Source organism: Syngnathus floridae, chromosome 6 (genome assembly GCF_059516105.1).
Source record: "Syngnathus floridae isolate MCC-2025c chromosome 6, RoL_Sflo_1.0, whole genome shotgun sequence".
NCBI lineage: Eukaryota > Metazoa > Chordata > Actinopteri > Syngnathiformes > Syngnathidae > Syngnathus > Syngnathus floridae.
This window is the reverse complement of record NC_142418.1, coordinates 18087812-18106524: the sequence shown is the minus strand read 5'-3', so window position 1 is coordinate 18106524 and position 18713 is coordinate 18087812. Positions and strand designations below refer to the sequence as shown.

Below are 18713 nucleotides of genomic sequence, written 5' to 3'. Positions count from 1 at the left end.
AATCCATGTGTAATTTTAATTTTAATAATAATTTTCATGTGGTTTCTTGGGCTTTTGCACGTTGTCGTTCCATAGCCAAGTCTTAACGTGTGAAATCAGATGCAGACATGATTTAATCAACTATGAAAATGTCAACATTGTTATGTTTGGTGTTGGCGTGACAGAAAGAGCTTTGTGGTCCAAATACTCAATATCGGGTGTGTCCTACCAAGGATAATTCCTGTTTATGTCTGGTCATGGTTGTTATGTAATCCTTTGAGTGCTGTTGTTTGTATTCAACCTGGAAAAAAATTGACCGGATTCTGTCATAAAATTGAGCAAAATATCTTCAATAATGATCCATATTCAAAAAGTTATATCGTGTATGGGGTAAAAGCGATTTGTAAAGCGACGAGATGTCTGATTGATGCTGTTAGCTATGAATCATGTAATATATTCTAGACAAAAAAAAGAATCCTATCCATTTGATACCTAGAAATATAAAGTAGTACACTGGTTACTCGGTTTATGTTTATGTCATACAACATTTTGAGGTTATGATGGTCATGCATTTCATCCAAATAAGTTATATTGTAACTTTAATGCTCTGTTACTATGTAACTTCGTCTCTTTGCTGCACTCTCGGAACGGTGCGCGTCGTAAAGCGAGGATCACTGCGTACCAATGAGTGTGGAGCGACGCGACGCCCCGCCCACTCTTAACCAATCAGCTGTCAAGTATGCAAGCCACTTCCTTTTCACTTCCGCATCCCGTCTCGTCCTCTATGGTTAGCAAACAATGGTAAATACAAATTCTCATTCTATCTATGTATTTGGCAAGTAATGCAATGTAGCAAAGCTTTGCCAAACTGTATTTGATTGCTAATTTTGCCCAAATTGATCGTCGCTCAGCTAAAAGCTAGTAGAATGGAATGATGGCTTGCAAGTTGCTGTGGCTCATCATGTGATGGTTTTTCTTTCAGCGGTTCCGATTCTGTGGCGATTTGGACTGCCCCGATTGGGTACTTGCCGAAATCAGTACCCTGGCAAAAATTGTGAGTACTCAACGGGTTTATCGACGTGACAAGTTGTCATTTAAATTGTATCATGTTCTTATCTGTTGTTTTAGTCTAGTGTCAAAATGAAACTCCTTTGTGCCCAAGTGCTGAAAGGTCTGCTCGGGGAAGGAATTGATGTAAGTATGGCCCCACTCTCCCAAATGTTTTTCAAACGTAACCAGTAATAACGTGCTATCTACTAATATTTCAGTATGACAAAGTTACAAAGCTTACAGCTGATGCAAAATTTGGTAAGTTATCTTCTGCCTCAAATAATTGCTAATATCAATTTCTGTGACACAATGTGATTTTGCGACAATGTGTCTTGCAGACAGTGGAGACATCAAAGCGAGTGTGGCCGTGCTCAGCTTCATTTTATCCAGTGCGGCCAAGCATGATGTCGACAGTGAATCTTTATCCAGCGAGCTGCAACAGCTCGGTCTGCCTAAGGGTTGAGTATATATTTTTTTCAGTATTCTAATTTGAGGTGCGCCTGTTTATACATATATATGGATCATTCTTTCAGAGCACACAATGGGGCTGTGCAAGTCATATGAAGATAAGCATTCCGCAGTGCAAGACAAATTAAGAGAGACCAGCTTGAGATGTAAGTATTAAATTGCGCACTCCGACAAAGAATGCCAATAAATCTGTTCTGAATTTCAGTGGGTCGACTAGAGGCAGTCTCTTGGAGGGTGGACTACACACTCAGCTCCAGCGAGATGAAGGAAGTTAACAAAGCGGTCGTTCAGCTAAAGCTACAGGCTCAAGACGCCGAGTCGGGCTCATCAAAAAGCACAGTGGTCTCGCTCTCTGCTGACAAGTTCAGAGTGTTACTTTCAGGTTTGTCCCTTTACAAATTCCAAATCATTTGGCAACCAATGATGTCATAATCATTTTCTGTTGTTTGTGCATTTCTTGCAGAGCTCAAACAAGCCCAGACGATGATGAATGCTTTACAATGACCAAAGCTAAAAACAAATGCTTTTTTACAATTTTTTTCTTTGTGTGTGTATTTCTGGTTTAATGTACTGCTCTTGAACTAATATTTAGTTGTATTTTCTACCTGAATATTCTCGTGGTAATAAAAATATTAAATGTATAACTTGACTCTCTGTCCTACTGCCACTGACAACTGTGCCTTGACTACATTTACCAGCATGCATTGCGGTAAACGTCACTGTGCTTACCCCTCGGGTAATGCAAGGCTTTTAAACAAATATGACTTTTTAGCATATTTATAACCATGTATTGGCAGGACCTATATTAAATATATTTTTTTGTAAAACCACAATTAAAAGAATCCTTTCCAAAGGACATCTCGCGATATCGAATGGCTTGTTGGCGGTAACGTTACAAAACATGTTTGGTAACAAGCACGCTGGTGTAAACGCGTTTGTGACAAGCGCAACGACACTGGCTCCAAGCGAAACCCCTCAACACAAATATACTTGAACTGTTATCCGAATTGTTCCATAAATAAAGTTAGAAGTGACGTCTATTCCCTGGTTCGTGGTAAGTACTCAGTCAATATTTACGCTGCCTTTCTTTGCAGCGTTTACAACTAGTGAAGATGTTTACGTTTCACAATTGTCTTAACAAAATCCGACATGGATGCACATTATGCCTTGTGCATAATATGCACGTTGTGGTCTAATAATTAATAGATGAAGGGGTACCTGAATTATTCTTTCGGGCGTCATTGGGAGCTCATCTAAAAGAAAAAAACAAAGAATATGTAGGTAAGATTGGGGGTTGTGGCTGCAGTTTGAGAAGCTCTTTATATCTTGTAAATACCAATTGCTGCTTTCCTACGAGCCTATTTTGACCTGAATGATGCTTATAGGTACTGTTATTTTCAAAATACAACATTTTTCAACTTTTTTAGTCACACGCTGAGCAGCATATGAGAAAACCGGTGCAGTGCAATTCGACAGTCAAAAGGATATCAGTGCAACATGACTGAGCCAATGTTTTTGTGCAGTTGTGTAACAGTTGAGTGCATTCCAACAACGATGCCCGAAGGACCCGAGCTGCACCTGGCCAGCCTTTTTGTCAACAAAATGTGCGAGGGCGTGCTGTTTTCAAGCCCGGTCCGAAAGTCCCAGGTCAGCAAGAATCCAGACGTAGCCTTCGCCTGCGAGGCGTACCGCATCAATGCCGCTTCCAGAGGGAAGGAAGTCAAGCTTACTCTGACGCCAATTAAGAGTGATGACACGAAGGCCGAAGAGGCACAGCAGCCCATGGACATCGTGTTTCGCTTTGGCATGTCGGGCTTTTTTCGCTTCACTGCAGAGGATGAGCTGCCCAAACACGCCCATCTGTGCTTTTATAGCAAAGAAAAGCCTCGCAAAGTGCTCAGCTACGTGGACGCACGCAGGTTCGGCAGCTGGCAGCCACACGGAACCTGGCAGCCTGACAGAGGACCTTGCATCATGTTTGAGTACAACAGCTTCAGGTTCCAGGCACCTTTCATTATTAACATCAAATCTAAGAATGTCAGTACCTCACTTGACACATTGATGACTACCTTGCAGGGAAAATGTGGTGTCACACCTGTCTGACCGAGCCTTTGACAGGCCCATTTGTGAAGTCCTGCTCAATCAAAAGTACTTCAATGGAATTGGCAACTATCTGAGGGCAGAAATCCTTTACAGGTAAAGTCAAATTGTGCTCCTGCCATGGATTAGTCATGATCAGGTAACTACAATATTAGTAGAAAAGTCGCAATGTGATTCAAGTGTGTTTGTTGGTAGGTTAAAAATCCCACCCTTCGTGTCTGCCCGGGCTGTGCTTGAAGGCCTTGAGTCAGAGGATGCTTGTGAAGACAAGAAGTCAGTAAAGAACGAAACTTTGAAGCAAAAGGTGAACTTCAACAGAAACAATCTTCCCCTCCCACCACCACAAATGTTTCAACATCTAACAATGTCTCACAGCCAGCTGGAAAGGTCACCGTGAAAGATGAGAATGCTGACCTACTCAGGCTGTGCCACACAGTTCCCCTGGAGGTGGTCCATTTAGGTGCGCAACAATAATGCCAAGATTTAAAGGTTAATCCGGAATAGTAAAAGAACAAATCTGTTTTTCGGTTAGGTGGGAAAGGCTACGATCCAGAGAAGGCCGACTACTCTGCCTTTAAGGCCTGGCTGCAGTGTTACTATGTGGATGGAATGAAGAGTCTACGCGACCACAATGGCAGAACTATTTGGTTCCAAGTAGGTCATGCTTAATGACTATTCTGCATTGGTGATACTAATGGCAAATATTGTAATTACAGGGCAATCCAGGCCCCATGGCTCCTAAAGGTACATTTCGGACATAAAATATCTGACCCCCCAAAAAAAAGACAATGACAGCAAAGAAAAGTCTAATGTGTGCAAACATTTCTCATACAACAGTTTCGAAATCACCAAAGGCCAAAAAGAGAATGAAAAAAGATGAGGATCATGATAGCAGCGAGAGAGAAGTATAAGCCATCAAATCAGATTTGGTCGACTTACAAATGACGTAACATCTGTGACTTGACATCATCACAGGGGGCTGAAACGCAATCTGAAAGCACACAGAAGAAAAAAACTGTCAAAAAGGAAATTAAAGCGGCAAAGACAGAAAAGGATGCGCGGCCAAAACAAGCCACAACCCGACGAGCTGTGAAATCCTTGAAAGTGAACACGCCACGACGTGAAGACAAGTCACCTGTAACGAGCAAGAAGACGGCAGAAGGTTGTGATTTTAAAAGTTGACGAGGAAAAAATATGGAAATACTCAATTGTGAAGTCGTCACTTTTTTGTTTGCAGGTCCTCGGAGGCGTAGCGAGAGACTGACAAGGCAAAATGTCAAGTAAAAACAAAGCATCACTGGATTTTCAAATACTATTTTTAATCTTTTGTAGAATTTTAATAAAAAAAACATTTATTTTGGAAATATATTTAAGTAAACAAAAATGACCAATTTTTATGCATCAACAACAAGCAGAAGTGATCTGACTTGAAAGGGGCTGAAATTGAGACTAATTCCATTTCCAGTCACATGTGCCGACTCAGCGGTGTCAATTTGCTCGAGAAGATTACAACTGAAAAGGAAAACAGTAGAATTCAACATGAGTCCCTTTTAAAAATTTATGAAAGAAACATGCTGAGGTCACTTACTGCCAAGCCTCCTTGACCGGAAACATCACGCGGAGGGTTGCGGTCACGCCGCCGCCGTGAGCCTCGTACAGTCTGACGACGACGGCTCCTTTCCTGTCCTCGGCCTGTCGCGTTGCGTGACGATCAGCGCTCTCGATTGCACACAAGCAACGGGTTGGTTACCTGTTTAACAGTCTCCAGGATGACGCTGGCTGGGCTGACGGAAAAGGCACTCCATGCGGCTGCGTCTGCCGAGCACGACGTTAACCTCAAAGGGAAGTTGAGGTTGTAAGCGTATTGGATGACTGCGGCATCTTGGAAGGACCCTAAAAAAAACAAATATGTTAATAATGAAGCTTTAAGAAAAATAGAAGAAAAAAAAAAGACCTGTGTGTGGCATAATTGCATAGGTGAAATGATGTGTGCCCATATCGGCGTTGGCATCCGGAGCCTTTGGTGCCCTTAACCTGAAATAGATGTCAAAACATTCACTGTGACCCAACACAACTGATCAAATATGTTCCACAAATGATGTGAGGTCTCACAAGGAGAGCGTCATGGTGTTCTTCTGGACCGAATAGCCGTATTTGCAGTCGTTGAGCAGAGCCACTCCAAAATTGTGCTCGGACAAATCGGCCCATTTGTGACCCCAAACCTGAAAGGGGTCGAACCACAAATCAGCAGACTAATAATTCTAGTGTCTTGTTACACACTCACTTATGAAGACCAATAGTGTATTTCCTTCTGGAGGTATAATTGTAACATGTCCCAATACTTTTGTTCATATTGTGCATGTATATACTTCAAATTTGGCCCAGTCCCATGATGTATTCCTGTGCGTGGGTCTCTGCAGATGTCCGAACTGGATCTCATAGGTAGCGTTGGGGCTGCGCACTCGTACGGGGAACTCGACCTTCAGAAACTTGTGCGACTCAGCCCAGTTGACCTGAGAAGACATTTCTCGATGTTTATCCACAATGCGCTCAGCGTTTTCAATCCAACATACCTGCGTGTTGAATTTAATGTAAGGACACATGGCATCCATCACAATCTCCTGCGTGATTGTGCTCTTGTCACTGATGGAAAGCGTGAAGCCCACGCTTCCACGGAGTTCGTGCGATGACAGCACATGGGCAGGACGCAGTAACTCCACCAGTGGTTTCCTGTGGGGAAGCGGGCGGGGTCGGAGTTATTGAATGCCAATGGGTGGAACGGCAATGACTCACACCTTGTTTGAAGATGGTAATCCATAACATCCCAAGCGTCCCAGTATAGAGGTACGTCATCAAACATGACGAACTGGTTGCAAGCGAAACCATCCGGGATGGCTTCCCTGAAAACAACAGCGTTGGAAGAAAGACTTTATAGAGAGTAATGGGGTTTTTTTTTTGCTCAAAAGAATCCTACAGACATAATGGTAATTTAGTTAGGTTAAAAAGAAAAGAAAAGGAATTTAGACAATAATTAGTTCAAAAAAAATTCAATCTCCTTTTATTAAAATCACAGTACCTGTTTGCACTGATCAAACACAGCGACGTCAGTGTGCCATCTTTGTTGACGACAGCCCGCACAATCCCGTTTTCCATCAGAACGCTGCCGTCAGCCTGTCATGTTACACATTATGCAAATTCACCCAGCTTCAAAACAAGCAGGGAGTAACAAACGCAATGAAATATACCTGAACAGTCACACGGACAGGTGTCGCAGGCTTTGCGTCTTGAATGGGAGCTACGCCGATGCTCGGAACTCGCACCAGAGCTGTGGTGCAACAGACGTAATCATTAAAAAACCATAACTTTGATGTTAAATCCCATCAGACATACCTAAATTGTGTTGGCTGAGGCCATCTTGTATCTGGAGGACTTCAAGGCGCTCCCAAGGCAGAGAGTTGAAGACACCCGTGGCCTCGCCCTGAGACATGAGGGCTCTGAGGCCATCTTGAAGGAGAGCAGCACCGCTTCCCTTGATATCTAAAAGACATGTGACAATTTCAAATCCACGTATCCAGCAATGACTTGAGGCACATTCCAAGACAAAATAAACAAATGCCGGAGCTCTCCATGGTTGAGAAAATCCAAAAGATTTGACTCAATATTCAACCCACCTTCATAATACCTCAAGGCATCCTCCACCACCATCTCTGTACAACTGCCCGGGATGACATCGTGGAACTGGTTCAGCAGCAGAAGCCTGAAACGCAATCAAAACGCACTTGGATAGTGTAACAGTAGCTGTTAGCAATTTAGCCGAGTTAAAAAAAACGACCTCCAGAGTTCCTGCAGCTTCACGGCGGGGTACTGAAAAGTTTTGTGGTGACACATTGCCAAGCTGCTGGCCATCTCAACATCATGCAGAAGGGTTTCACACTGGCGGTTGCCTCGCTTGATCTAGAAAAATGAGAAGGTCTTTATTTATTTGGAGAACCCTGTTGCTTTTAAATCTGATCGGATGTATCTACCTGTGCCTGCGTGGTGTACGTGCCATTGTGCAGCTCTAGGAAAAGTTCACCGCTCCAAGTGCACAGCAAATGTGAGTCTGCCCAAAGCTGAGAAAAGAATTTGTCGGGACTGGAGTTGTGAACCCTGAAATGAAAAGACAGGAAGTAGGGATGGAAATGAGCACTTCAAACAATGCCGTAATGACTTCAATAAAAATGAATAATATCCTTCTCATTTAAAAATAAGAAAAAAACGGTGAGTTGTTCATCGGGCTGGGTTTGGGCCGAGCAGTTGTTTCTGGCCAGTCCCATGTGTGAACTGCTGAGTTCATGTTCAGGAAGGAGGAACTGACTTGGGAAGTCCATCTGTGTCCTGGACCCGTTTGAGTCGATCCAGCATCAACTGCGTGGGGCCACCGCCACCGTCACCGAATCCAAACAACAGGGCGCTGTGGTTGGCTCGGCCTTTGTCTTTGTTTTGCTTGACGGTTTTTACTAACTGCGGATGGAACAGATACACCCACGGGTGTGGTCAGAGGTTGGGCTGATGAGTGAATATATTCTCAGACTAAACAAAAAGATGTTAAATTTACTCACATCTTCAACCTTTCCCATCATATTGTAGGAATTTCCAGGAGGAAAGTGAGTCAAAACCGTGGAGCCATCAAGTCCTTCCCAGAAAAACGTGTTGTGCTGTAGAAATCAGATGTTTGAATTTGCATTTATTTGTCAGTTTTGTTTTTCAACTTACAGGGAAGGTGTTGACGAGGTTCCAACTGAGTTTCTGCGTCAAAAAATTGCGAATTCCACAACCGCGCATGATCTGAGGGAGTTGGGCCGAGTAGCCAAATGTATCTGGAAGCCAGAACTAAATCAGAGAAAAGTGATGAGGAGCAGAGCAAAGCGATAACGCCGAGATCCCCCCCCCCCCCTACCTCTTTGCAACGCTTTCCAAATTCTTGCTCGAAATAACGCTGGCCCAGCAAGAACTGCCTCACCATGGATTCTCCTGACGGCAGATTGCCATCCTGACAGACAACGCTCAATAAGATCATTAAATAAAATGCACGATGACTCATTTCCAAGCTCGGGCGTTCACCATCTCCACCCACGTTCCTCCGACAGGCACAAACTGTCCCGTCTTGACGTAATGTTGAATCTCCGAGAAGAGTCCTGGGTACCAGCTCTTGACCCACTCAAACTGTTGAGCCTGGTCGACAGTAAAAGTATTTGAACTGAGACCGATCGGCACACTGGACACGTATTGATGAGCGAATGAATTACCTGAGAACAAGTAAAAACAAACTCAGGGTTCTTTTCCATAAGACGGATGGCGGTCACCCAGCTCCGACCGCATTTGCGAACGGTTTCTTCGTAAGGCCACAGCCAAGCTATGGACGCAGTCAAAAGGAATCAATACAAGAAAAGCATTTGATTTTACATTTGACCAGTGTGTAGATAGATACCGAATTTTCGGACTGCAAATCACACACAAGTCACACAAAGCAAAAGATGCTCTTGAGTAGACATAAAAAAAAATAATTAAAAATAACGAGAAAGAACAGTGATGCCCACACTTTTGGTCCATTACCACTACCTCGTGGCCACGTGTGGTAATGCAACAATAGTATTTGCTAACCACCAAAACAACAGAGATTTTGGGTGCCAGTTCAAATTAGAATTTTTATATATACACAAGTCGCATATGACCCGAGTATAAAACGAGTTACTTATAGTCCGAAAAATGCGTTCCTAAATTTCTCATGCAAACCTGAGTCGATGTGGCAGTGACCCATGGCATGGACAGTATGTTGGCTTTGGCCATTGTGCTGGCTGAAGAACTTGTGAGCCAGAGCGTGCGCTTTGGAAAAGGAACTAGGCTCGGCCGGGTCGCTCACGTTAACCATTTCATTAACGGTGAAGAGCGCTTGGAAGCCCCGCTGCTCGCTCTCGCCCAGTTCCTATCAAAACAATGACACTGTTTTCCTCTTTTACCTGATTTTGCTTTCAAAGAAAACTGACCATACCTTGACGATGTCAATCAGCATCTCAAAATCAGTCAGCAGTTCCCTGACATCTCTGTTGAATACAACCAGCTCCGCCTTCCGCACGGAGAAGGTCCTTTTCGGATCCGGAGCTGCAATCATGGACCCTTGACCGGCTCCGAAAAGACCATTACAGGCTAGCTCCACATAGACGTTCACACTGAAAGAAAAGTAGAAAAAAGCAACAATGTCACGCGTGGGCTATTTTACAATTGATTGTAATTTCGATTGGCAATTTACCTGTGTGGCTCCTCGTCTGTGAGACAGTCAGAAAGGATGTAATTTGTCTTTTCACCTTCTTTAGTCAGACCCTAGAGAGCAACAAGAAAGGAAATTACCAAGGTGTCTACAAGACTACTCTAGAAGCTAACAAGGCCTTTTTCTTTTTTTTTTTACCTGAACTGGCTGTCCATCCCTCCAGACCATCCCCTCGCCATCACTTTCCCACAGAAGATGGACTTCTTTTCCTCTCCAGGAAACCGGAATTTCCAGGACCACTTTAAACCAACACGTCCACCATCTAAAATAAACTTGGTAAATTGTATTGCTCTATAATTTTTGTTTTTTTTAGAAATGGTTAAAAATACTCACGTTGGCCCAAAATGATCACCAATTTTGTAAGGGCTGAAATTCTGTGTTTGTGCCTCTGAGAACGTTATTCGTTTAGATGACATAAATGAGCTAATGGATTCCACCGGCTGGGAGTCTCCATATAACCTGTATGAAGATAATAATTGATAAAAATTGATAATTAATTAAAGAGGAAAGTTGCAGTTTGTATGCCTACCGTCCTCGCAGGTTGCAGTCTGTGAAGTAAACATCAGAAACGAACTTCTCGGCCCTCTCCAATAGTGTGCGCCGGTTCTTCAATACGGGTTGGTGGTACATAGCGGAAAAAGTAAAATAAACGGAATAGCATTTAGTTTTGCAACAACAGAATTAAAGGTCGTATTGACGTAACCCGGAAGTAGAAGTCAAGACTGTTATACCCTTTAACCGCTAGATGGTAGTATTTCTCCACTTTGCCGTCTTCTGCCGTTCTAGCAATGGTAATCAAAACAGTTACTGTCGTGTAACTGTAGTTAATGAAAGTTACATTATGCAAATACCCGTGGAATAATCCTATGCATATTCAAACAAGATGGGTATAAATGGTTATATACAAATTGAATAAACAGACAAATGGGCAAAAACATTGTGCTTGTATGAAAATATCAATAGGTAAAAAGGGCATAAGTTTTTTGTTTGTTTTCTTATTTAGTTTTTAGAAAAGGGCTCGAGGAAGTGTCAATGCTTTAAGAATTAAGGCTGTTATGACAATTTAAATATTTCAGAAAACGTGCAAAAATGACCCCTTGCTTCAATAACAAAATAATTGAATGGCCTGTGATCAGTTTTAAGAAAAGGACAAGGTCAAGTGATCGCAACAGGAAAGGATAACAGCTAAAATGTGCGCGATGAAGACATCATATTGGAAAATTCAGAATGAAAAATGTTGGCACTGCATTAATCACTTTGGTATCATACAAATTATACATACTATACATCCAACAAATGTATGTCGGTCATCCATCTTTGTCAAGGTTGGATATGTTTAAAGATGCCCTCTGCATTCCTCACTCATAACGAGGGGTTATTTGACTTACAGTTCTCTTCAATTAAGCTTCAATCCAAATCTTTGCCCTTTATTTATTTACGGACCATCCATCCAATTTTTTTTTTTGGTACGGGTTGACCTCAATAGCTGCAAATGATCCCTGGACCCTGCTGACTTTAGGCCAGAGGTGCCAGACGGGTGGCCTGCCAATGGCAGGGCATATTTACTGCCCATTTTCTGAAATCTTTTCGTTTCTAACATCCCCAGACCAACAAAAAGTCACTTCATATAACTTTCGGATTCTGAGGCTGACCTTCAACATATCATTTTGACCACATCTATATGTCTCCGTGCATTAAGTACTTCCTTGTGCTTGGCTGACCAGAAGTCCACGGTTAAACGATCGCAGGGAATACCGTAGAGGTGTATTCCTATACGAGGACACAACCAAGCCACAACGTGCAGACACTAAGGAAGGCCCAGAGCACCAATGATGACATTATCAAGCGCCAACACTGAATCACTCTGCATTTTTGCAATTGTATAAGCAAATAAAAGATCAGAGGAAAAAAACCCAAAACATTTATCCCTCAAACGCTCGTAATGTACAATAATAAACTCTCGTGATGTGAAGCTTGGAAATGGTAGCTTGCAATGCGGTGAGAAGAAAGCTTGTAAAGATGATGAAGTAATACCGCTCCTGCAGTTAGTACATGATCAATGCCGCAGAGTGCTGGGAAGCCGGCGGGGGCTCGGGGTCATCTTGAAACTTTCTCGGCAATATTCACAGGGAAGGACATGTTTGTTGCAATGTTTCCGTGAAGCCAAGAAGCCTTTTATTATGATATCATGGAGCAGCTATAAGTACAGGCTTGGTGCAAATGTAGGGGGAATCCATTCTACTCATGCCACACCCTACCATCAAGGATGCCTGTTGACTCCTGTCCCCTCATTGTTTGGACTGCGGTCTGAGCATAGTTCCAACGAGGCAGGAAGGCCCAAGGGAGCGGACGACACAGTCCTGACTTAACCCGGGACTTTCAGTGGTACGGTGCTGACCTTCAGCAGGCCACCGCATTGTCTGGAAGAGGAACAGGATGAACTTATCAACTTGACAACCACATGGCATCAACAATGAATTCAACCATAACTGTCCAAAAACATGAAATGAGAGCTTTACGTGAGGAAACAGTTGATTTACTGCCTATACTTTTGAAATTCCTGTGGGCAGTGACGTGTTCTCCTCACACTTCACCTCAAGCTTCCTGTTCCCTGTGTATGACAATGCACGCTACACATAAAAGTACATACAGTTACTCATTTTGTATGTGCAGTAGCTGCCTTGCAGGTACAAAATGAATTAACGTCAGATGAATTGATTAGTTTTGAGCTGAGATTACAAATGGGCCCTTTTTTCAAATCATGCTAATAGCATATATTTTAATGTCTTCTGAATTGTAATAAGACATTTTAAATGTGAGTCTGTAAAATCAGGTTAGAAAACAACAGCATAAAAAAAAAACAAAGATAGAAAAGCAATTCTTATTGAAGGATATTTGCAATTTTGACTTGAAGTGGACACTTGTTTGCTTTTACGGGCCACGGAAAATGATTTGGTGGGCCGGGTCTGGCCCCCGCGCCGTGAATTTCACACCGAATGGAAATACGATGAAGACCTCTGAAAAATGCCAATCACTGCTATGTGGGTGATATAGAAGTGGTAAACCTTTTTCCAAAAGTGTGTTTTTCTAAATGCTTAAGCTAATTGAGATCTTGCATAGGGATTTGAGCAACTGTTTAACTTGGATAAAATCATACCACAAGTTACGCAGTAATGTAAAGCTCTTAAATATATACTCCAGGGCAGGAATTCTTTCAAAGAGGAAAATGAGAGACATCGTTTTTCAGACATCATCACATTTTCAGAAGTAACTCAGTGAAATGTGTGTAAAAATCACAGGTTCATTCTTTTTAAAACTGTAAAACTATGTTCAGTTCATTCAAGGTTAAGGCAACTCAAAAAAAAAAAAAAAACTCGTATTGGGGCACTCATACTCATACTGTACCATTGTTTTTGAATATTTTACAGATTGATCCACAAAGATGTTTTTAATTTTTTTAAATAGTTTATTTAAAGCTTTTCAAAGACAATGTAAAGGCATAACTCATTCTGTATCATTTCATAACACAAACAATCTTTGTCGTAATGACAGTTCAATATGCGCTTGTTTGAGAATAGAAATGATCACCAAACTATTTTCTATGTGCACACATTGTAAACAATAATTTAATCGTAATAATATTAGTTAGAACAGATGACATGCTAGAGAACGCAGAGCACGACTAAAAATTTAAATTTTACTATGCTAGCTGCACACGGTTGATGTGTGCTACAGAACGTGACTTGAGGGAATCTTTCTAGTCCTCCAACTCCCTTTGCAAAAGCCAAGGATGCATTGTGTAACTACCGAGGTAGGGGTCAAGCAAATGGAAATTCTCGTCTTTCTGCCACAGGGGCCGTCCACTCATGAGATACTTGATGGTCGCGGGAGCCAGGTCCGCCTTGCAGCTCAGGTAGCTTTTGATATTGAGCTTAGGGAGAACGGCCTCAGCCAGAGAAACGGACAAGTTCTTGGGGATGGTGGACTGTTGGATCTCAAGGGACTTTTGCTGCAGCAACGAGCCAAAGGCCATTGTCGGCTGAATCATGTTCTTCAACGAAGATGCCCTATTAACTGCCGACTTATATTTACTCGTTGATTGCTTTGATTCTGCTTGTTTGTACTTCTGGGAGAGCAACTTGTAGGTACTTTTGGGCAGTTGCCTACTTTCAATGACCTCATCCAAATCACCGACCAATAATTGGCGAACCAGTGCTTTCCTCTGGGAGATGCACTTAGATGACATACGGGTAGTCACTCCTGTCGTGGACAAAGAATACCAGCGTGACGGTTAACTGCGTCCTAACTCGGCAGCTGATCCCAAACCAAATCAATTGCGTTGAAGCTAATGTGAGATTGCTTATGCGGCAGCATTCTTGGAGCTCATTCTTACCTTGCATAAAGGAAGCCAGGACAACACGGTTCTCAATCGAGAGTGGACCCCTGAAGTTGTTAACAAGAGGCACGGCTTGGTTGGCGAAGAGGCTTGCCGTTAGTTTGTCATACTGCAAACATGAGGGATATAAAAAAGTTGTGAGCGTTCAGACGGGAAAGCTCGTGGCTGATTTGTACAGACCTGAGCTTGAGAGATGGTGACCGGATTCTTGAAGACTGTCCACAGCACACTTTGATAACAAGGCGGTGAAGTCAGAGAACCGTCGTAACGGAAATACTCATCCAGCCGCTGAGGCATCAGCTGTCTGACGTCAAAAGCGGGAATCTTATACCGGTTTGCTAGAAAGAAAAAGTTTTGTGTCTTACACATTAACGCTCACAGCAGAGCAAATTTTGTTAGACTCACATCTTTTGGGGATTTTAGTAAGATATGAAAGAATGTTGTTATAGCCCGGATTGAAGGCCCCAATCTGTTTGGGGGATAAAAAAAAAAAAGTAAGATGGTCATATGGTCAGATATTGACGATTGTGTCGAAATATGGTCACCTCGATGAAAACGCCCAGTACAGCCAGACCGTCGGATTTGTCAAAAGCCATGGATACATTGGGATACTTTTCGGAGTTGTAGTGAACAATGTGTAGCTGTAAGAGAAGACACAAATGGCTTACTGATGGAAAATATGGATTTTCTTCTGATTATCTGGGCCGCAAGGGTCGCAAACTGAGCGGAGAAACATACAGTAAATGGATTAGTCTGTTTATAGTGACGTGCAAAGTCATGGTCGTCCTCGATATCAAATAAGACCCAAATATATTAATATCCGAGTTTAGGGGAATCAAAGTGGACATGGAGCTTTTTTTTTTTGGATTATGTCCCGTCATGCCATGACTCCAAAAGCAACATGTCATCAAACAAGTGCGGTGGTGGATTCTGGAGTGACTTGAAAGGACATGTTGACAACGGAGTTCTTCTGTCCACTAAGAAACACAGACCACAACACCTTACATGTGGCTCTGCAACTGCTGGCACACACAGGTAAAAAAAAAATGAAGCATTTTCAGAGGCTGTCTGTTGTAAAATACTGTGTGATAATGTTCAAAATGTTCCTTTATGGTTTGCTGGGTACACATGTAAATTGTAGGTGGAAAAACTGGGAGGGCAAGTGTAAAGACAGTGATGGGAAAAAAATCTCAAGCAGGCAACTTCCTGAGACTCAAAGTGGAGGAATGTGCATCGATTTGCTTTGCATTGACACAAAAGTTTTTCAAAGGCAGAATTCATTATTACTTCAGGAGATACTTGTGGGTAGATGTGGTTGGTGCATTTTTCTGAAGATGTCGAGATGCCATTGACTTGTTTACCTCTGCAGCATACTGCTTACTGTCCACCGTGTGCTCCGAACCCAGAGGATTGTTTTTGGAGCCCCAGTGAATGTGGAGCTGAGCTGCAGTGTAGCGTTGAGGGAGGCCAGAGATGACCATCGCTGAGGGAAGAACCACTTGGACTGTTGAGCAGATGACACAAAAGCCACTTATTTCTTTCATTATTAAAGAAAGAAAATTAGAAAAAAAAAAAAAATCATGAGGCATTATGTGAAACTGGACATTGCATGTTAATTCCTAAATTTAGAGAGGTTAATGGGATTAAATGGGACAATCCTAAAATGGGTTCAGATACTACTTGGAGGACAGAAGTTGCTAGATTGGGAGTTTCTATTCTGTTCGAGTGGCCATGACATATGGTGTCCCTCAAGGGTCAATCCTTGCACCCCTTGTGTTCGGTATGTTACCCTAGGATGAATTACTTTAGAACGCCAAATCTGAAATCTTGGAATACTGATAGACTCTGACCTGGATTTCAGTAGTCATATCAAATTGATCAATAAAACAAACTTTTTACCAGTTGCGGGTAGTCGTTTTTGATGTCATGGTAACAACCCATCCACATTAGCAATCAAAACAATGCAGTCGTGAGAAAGCACCTTTGAGCTACTTTAAGGTCAAGCCACTATAACTCAATGCATGATGAATATTTTGAAGTGGAAGCCTGTTAACACACACTCAGAAGATGATCCGTACCACCACTTGTGCCAATCAGCCCAGTACATGTAGCAATTATAGCAACTGGTTTGTTGGTCTGCATAACCGCAAGTGGATCAGCAGATTGTTGGCATAGTCCAGCTAACAATTGCCAGTTACTGACGTTAAAATTAACCAAACAGTGAGGCTAGGCATAAGAGATGAGTCATTTTTTGCTCACCATTTCCCAGAATAAATACGGCGCTGTTTCATTTGATGAAACGGCTGCTGAGAAATGAAGTGGTAGATGTTAAAACAAACCAGAGCCACCTATCATTTTCTGCTCCAATTTTGTAAGGATAATTTGTAGTGATTTGTTAACACCACATTCACGTGTATCTATTTTTTGTTCATCTCTAGTGCCCAAACGAAATGAAGTGTAATCCTGGCGCACTTTACCTAACTCGGTTTAAATTAGGGATGCAAAATGATAAGGCGTATTTTTTGTTTTACTAGATTTATTTATGTCTTTTGTGGCAATGTGATTATATGTGAGCAAGTTTGGGTCTTGGGGAAGAACCAAATTTCTAATTTGTGTCTTCATCCGAAAAAGTTTGGGGATGAAACTTTGTTGCGACATGCAACATGGATGAAATACTCACATGAGTGTCCGTTATTTTTCAGAGTAAGATGGCTGCCGCCCGTCAGATTGTAGTTCTCCAGCACAATTGGGCGTAAAGATGAGTCAAAGATGAGCTTCCCTGTCTTGAAGTCAACTGGAGACTGCATTGGTCCAGCGCAGTAGGGAAAATGCGTGTGCCAGTGTCTCTCTCCATTTGAGCCTGGAAATAGAATCAATGTCATTCTCTCATTTTCTATACGGCAGGGCCAAACAAAACCCAGCTGACTTTAGGTGCGAGTAAATCACATGGTGATTCTGAATGAAGCAATATGTTGGAAAGGATCCCATGCCAGCTGCATGGAGGTCGCCTATGAGAACCACTGCACGGGAAATGGACACTTTCAATAAACCTGCTGGAGAACTGCATTTCAACCAAAATATAATTCAGTCCAAGCTGAGAAGGCTGCTGGAAGTAAGGCGTGACAATAAGACAGACATGCTAATTAAAATGTTGGATGAAATGACATGACTGTCTCTAAATTGAATTTTAGAAGCATCAAGATTGGTTTGATGTTTGTTTCGGATTAATAATGGATAGATGGATATATCATGATGCTCCTTGAGATGTTCTACAAAAAGAAGGTGCTGAATGAGTCGACAGTGAACTCGGATTGTGGCCTCCAGCTGGCCGGACTCTTGACCACTAAGATGAGCAACCCCCGGAATGCTTTGAGCTTAATTGAAGGTGAACTCTTCAATTCTATGTTTTACAAGAGTACATGACTCAGTACGTCACCAAGCTTTTTTTCAAAGGGCTTTATTATAATGTCCTAATTCGCATGTACACCAAGTGCAGATGTGTGATTACTACGTAGAGCACAAAAGCCTCATCCGCAACTATTAATGCCAAACCGCAAGCATGATTAAAAAAAAAAAAAGGACCTTCAGACCTCCGCTGAAAGAAAAGACGGCAACTGAAGAAGTTGCAAATTCTGCATCTATAGGTCAGGCAGGACATGAGAAAGACCAATTTTGTAATTTGGGGGATAAAGCAAAACAAAGTTTTTGGCAGGCTTGCGATTTCACAATTATAGTTATTGCCAAACAATTCAAGATACATCATGGTTACAGTAAATAGATGCCTCACGATTGTGTCCTCTTATTTCCATCTATTAATTAAGTTGGAAAATAACTTCCCGCCGGGGTATTCCATAAATGCATTGTTGCCATACAAATGTAACCGAAGCCTTCATGAGGTACTTTGTGAAAATTATTTAAAAAAAAAAAAAAAAAAAAGTATAATCACTTACTTGTGTAGCCCCATCTGGCCCCTGAAACAGACAAATATGTAAATTAATATGCAATTAGGTTGGAAAGAAAATGAAAAAGTTCACTAAACAGCAATAATAAAGTAAAAGAATTTCTTTTTTTTCTGAAAGCATCTTACCGTCAGCCACGAGCACTTGCAGTAGTAGAGCGATGGGTGTGAGGCTCAAACGCAGCATCTTGGCGTCCTCTGACTGGTTCCGATCTCTCCGTGCAACAAACCACAAGCCTCCGCATCGCTTTTAAACGCACGGCGTCTCCCATCGTAGCCTCCTTTGACGTCACGGGCGCAACGACACACCAGCCCACTGCGTCAAGTCCACAGCTTCCACGGAATCTTTGTCAAGTGTCTCCGGCCAAGAATGTGAAGAGTGTGTGTTTACACTTTGACACCAGAGGGCTCCAACTTTTCCATTTTGACACACTATAGGACACCAATTTGATATT

At 42.3% G+C, this 18713-nt stretch overlaps 4 protein-coding genes across 10 annotated transcripts in view; 2 read left to right on the top strand and 2 right to left on the bottom strand.

The window, feature by feature from the left end:
- Nucleotides 1–662: 662 nt before the first annotated feature.
- commd4 (COMM domain containing 4) lies at nt 663–2141 on the top strand. Its single transcript, XM_088378739.1, has 8 exons — nt 663–780; nt 962–1033; nt 1108–1173; nt 1248–1287; nt 1368–1487; nt 1563–1643; nt 1703–1879; nt 1961–2141. The coding sequence occupies exons 1-8, from the start codon at nt 778–780 to the stop codon at nt 1999–2001; spliced, it is 600 nt and encodes a 199-aa protein (XP_088234865.1). The 5' UTR covers nt 663–777; the 3' UTR covers nt 2002–2141.
- A 114-nt stretch (nt 2142–2255) lies between these two features.
- neil1 (nei-like DNA glycosylase 1) lies at nt 2256–4961 on the top strand. Its single transcript, XM_088378738.1, has 10 exons — nt 2256–2551; nt 3021–3494; nt 3574–3693; nt 3793–3901; nt 3973–4057; nt 4130–4251; nt 4314–4341; nt 4435–4502; nt 4573–4759; nt 4835–4961. The coding sequence occupies exons 2-10, from the start codon at nt 3052–3054 to the stop codon at nt 4879–4881; spliced, it is 1209 nt and encodes a 402-aa protein (XP_088234864.1). The 5' UTR covers nt 2256–2551; nt 3021–3051; the 3' UTR covers nt 4882–4961.
- Nucleotides 4896–10630, bottom strand: man2c1 (mannosidase, alpha, class 2C, member 1). Its single transcript, XM_088378735.1, has 26 exons — nt 10434–10630; nt 10238–10363; nt 10043–10166; nt 9887–9957; nt 9629–9806; nt 9373–9562; nt 8886–8992; nt 8701–8811; nt 8537–8629; nt 8353–8469; nt 8199–8294; nt 7955–8100; nt 7623–7746; nt 7430–7551; nt 7269–7354; nt 6988–7134; nt 6843–6922; nt 6674–6768; nt 6393–6497; nt 6171–6327; nt 5967–6110; nt 5710–5819; nt 5552–5631; nt 5348–5490; nt 5186–5289; nt 4896–5109 (listed from the first exon to the last, which is right to left on the bottom strand). Exons 1-26 carry the CDS (start codon nt 10532–10534, stop codon nt 4992–4994), a joined length of 3075 nt encoding a protein of 1024 aa, XP_088234861.1. The 5' UTR covers nt 10535–10630; the 3' UTR covers nt 4896–4991.
- A 2719-nt stretch (nt 10631–13349) lies between these two features.
- ca12 (carbonic anhydrase 12) overlaps nt 13350–18713 on the bottom strand; it is a 48664-nt gene continuing 43300 nt past the window's right edge. For 5 of the 7 annotated variants that reach the window (XM_088378932.1, XM_088378934.1, XM_088378937.1 and 2 more), the window contains 9 exons: nt 18388–18690; nt 18251–18271; nt 16981–17160; nt 15662–15804; nt 14846–14941; nt 14706–14769; nt 14481–14638; nt 14298–14409; nt 13350–14164 (listed from right to left, as the gene is read on the bottom strand). In XM_088378932.1, coding sequence (XP_088235058.1) covers nt 13662–14164; nt 14298–14409; nt 14481–14638; nt 14706–14769; nt 14846–14941; nt 15662–15804; nt 16981–17160; nt 18251–18271; nt 18388–18445 — 1335 coding nt within the window. In that variant the 5' untranslated portion in view covers nt 18446–18690 and the 3' untranslated portion in view covers nt 13350–13661. The remainder of the gene's footprint in view (nt 14165–14297; nt 14410–14480; nt 14639–14705; nt 14770–14845; nt 14942–15661; nt 15805–16980; nt 17161–18250; nt 18272–18387; nt 18691–18713) is intronic. The other 2 variants (XM_088378933.1, XM_088378939.1) reach the window with 1 other exon arrangement.

Coding starts and splice junctions, on each gene's coding strand:
- commd4 (XM_088378739.1), top strand. Junction 1,488..1,562: donor ACAGCTCGGTCTGCCTAAGG/GTTGAGTATATA, acceptor TCATTCTTTCAG/AGCACACAATGGGGCTGTGC. Junction 1,880..1,960: donor GTTCAGAGTGTTACTTTCAG/GTTTGTCCCTTT, acceptor CATTTCTTGCAG/AGCTCAAACAAGCCCAGACG.
- neil1 (XM_088378738.1), top strand. CDS start 3,052: ATGCCCGAAGGACCCGAGCTGCACCTGGCCAGCCTTTTTGTCAACAAA. Junction 3,495..3,573: donor TTTGAGTACAACAGCTTCAG/GTTCCAGGCACC, acceptor ACTACCTTGCAG/GGAAAATGTGGTGTCACACC. Junction 3,902..3,972: donor ACGAAACTTTGAAGCAAAAG/GTGAACTTCAAC, acceptor AATGTCTCACAG/CCAGCTGGAAAGGTCACCGT.
- man2c1 (XM_088378735.1), bottom strand. CDS start 10,534: ATGTACCACCAACCCGTATTGAAGAACCGGCGCACACTATTGGAGAGG. Junction 8,295..8,352: donor ACCTCGTCAACACCTTCCCT/GTAAGTTGAAAA, acceptor TGATTTCTACAG/CACAACACGTTTTTCTGGGA. Junction 5,820..5,966: donor GGGACTGGGCCAAATTTGAA/GTATATACATGC, acceptor GACCCCTTTCAG/GTTTGGGGTCACAAATGGGC.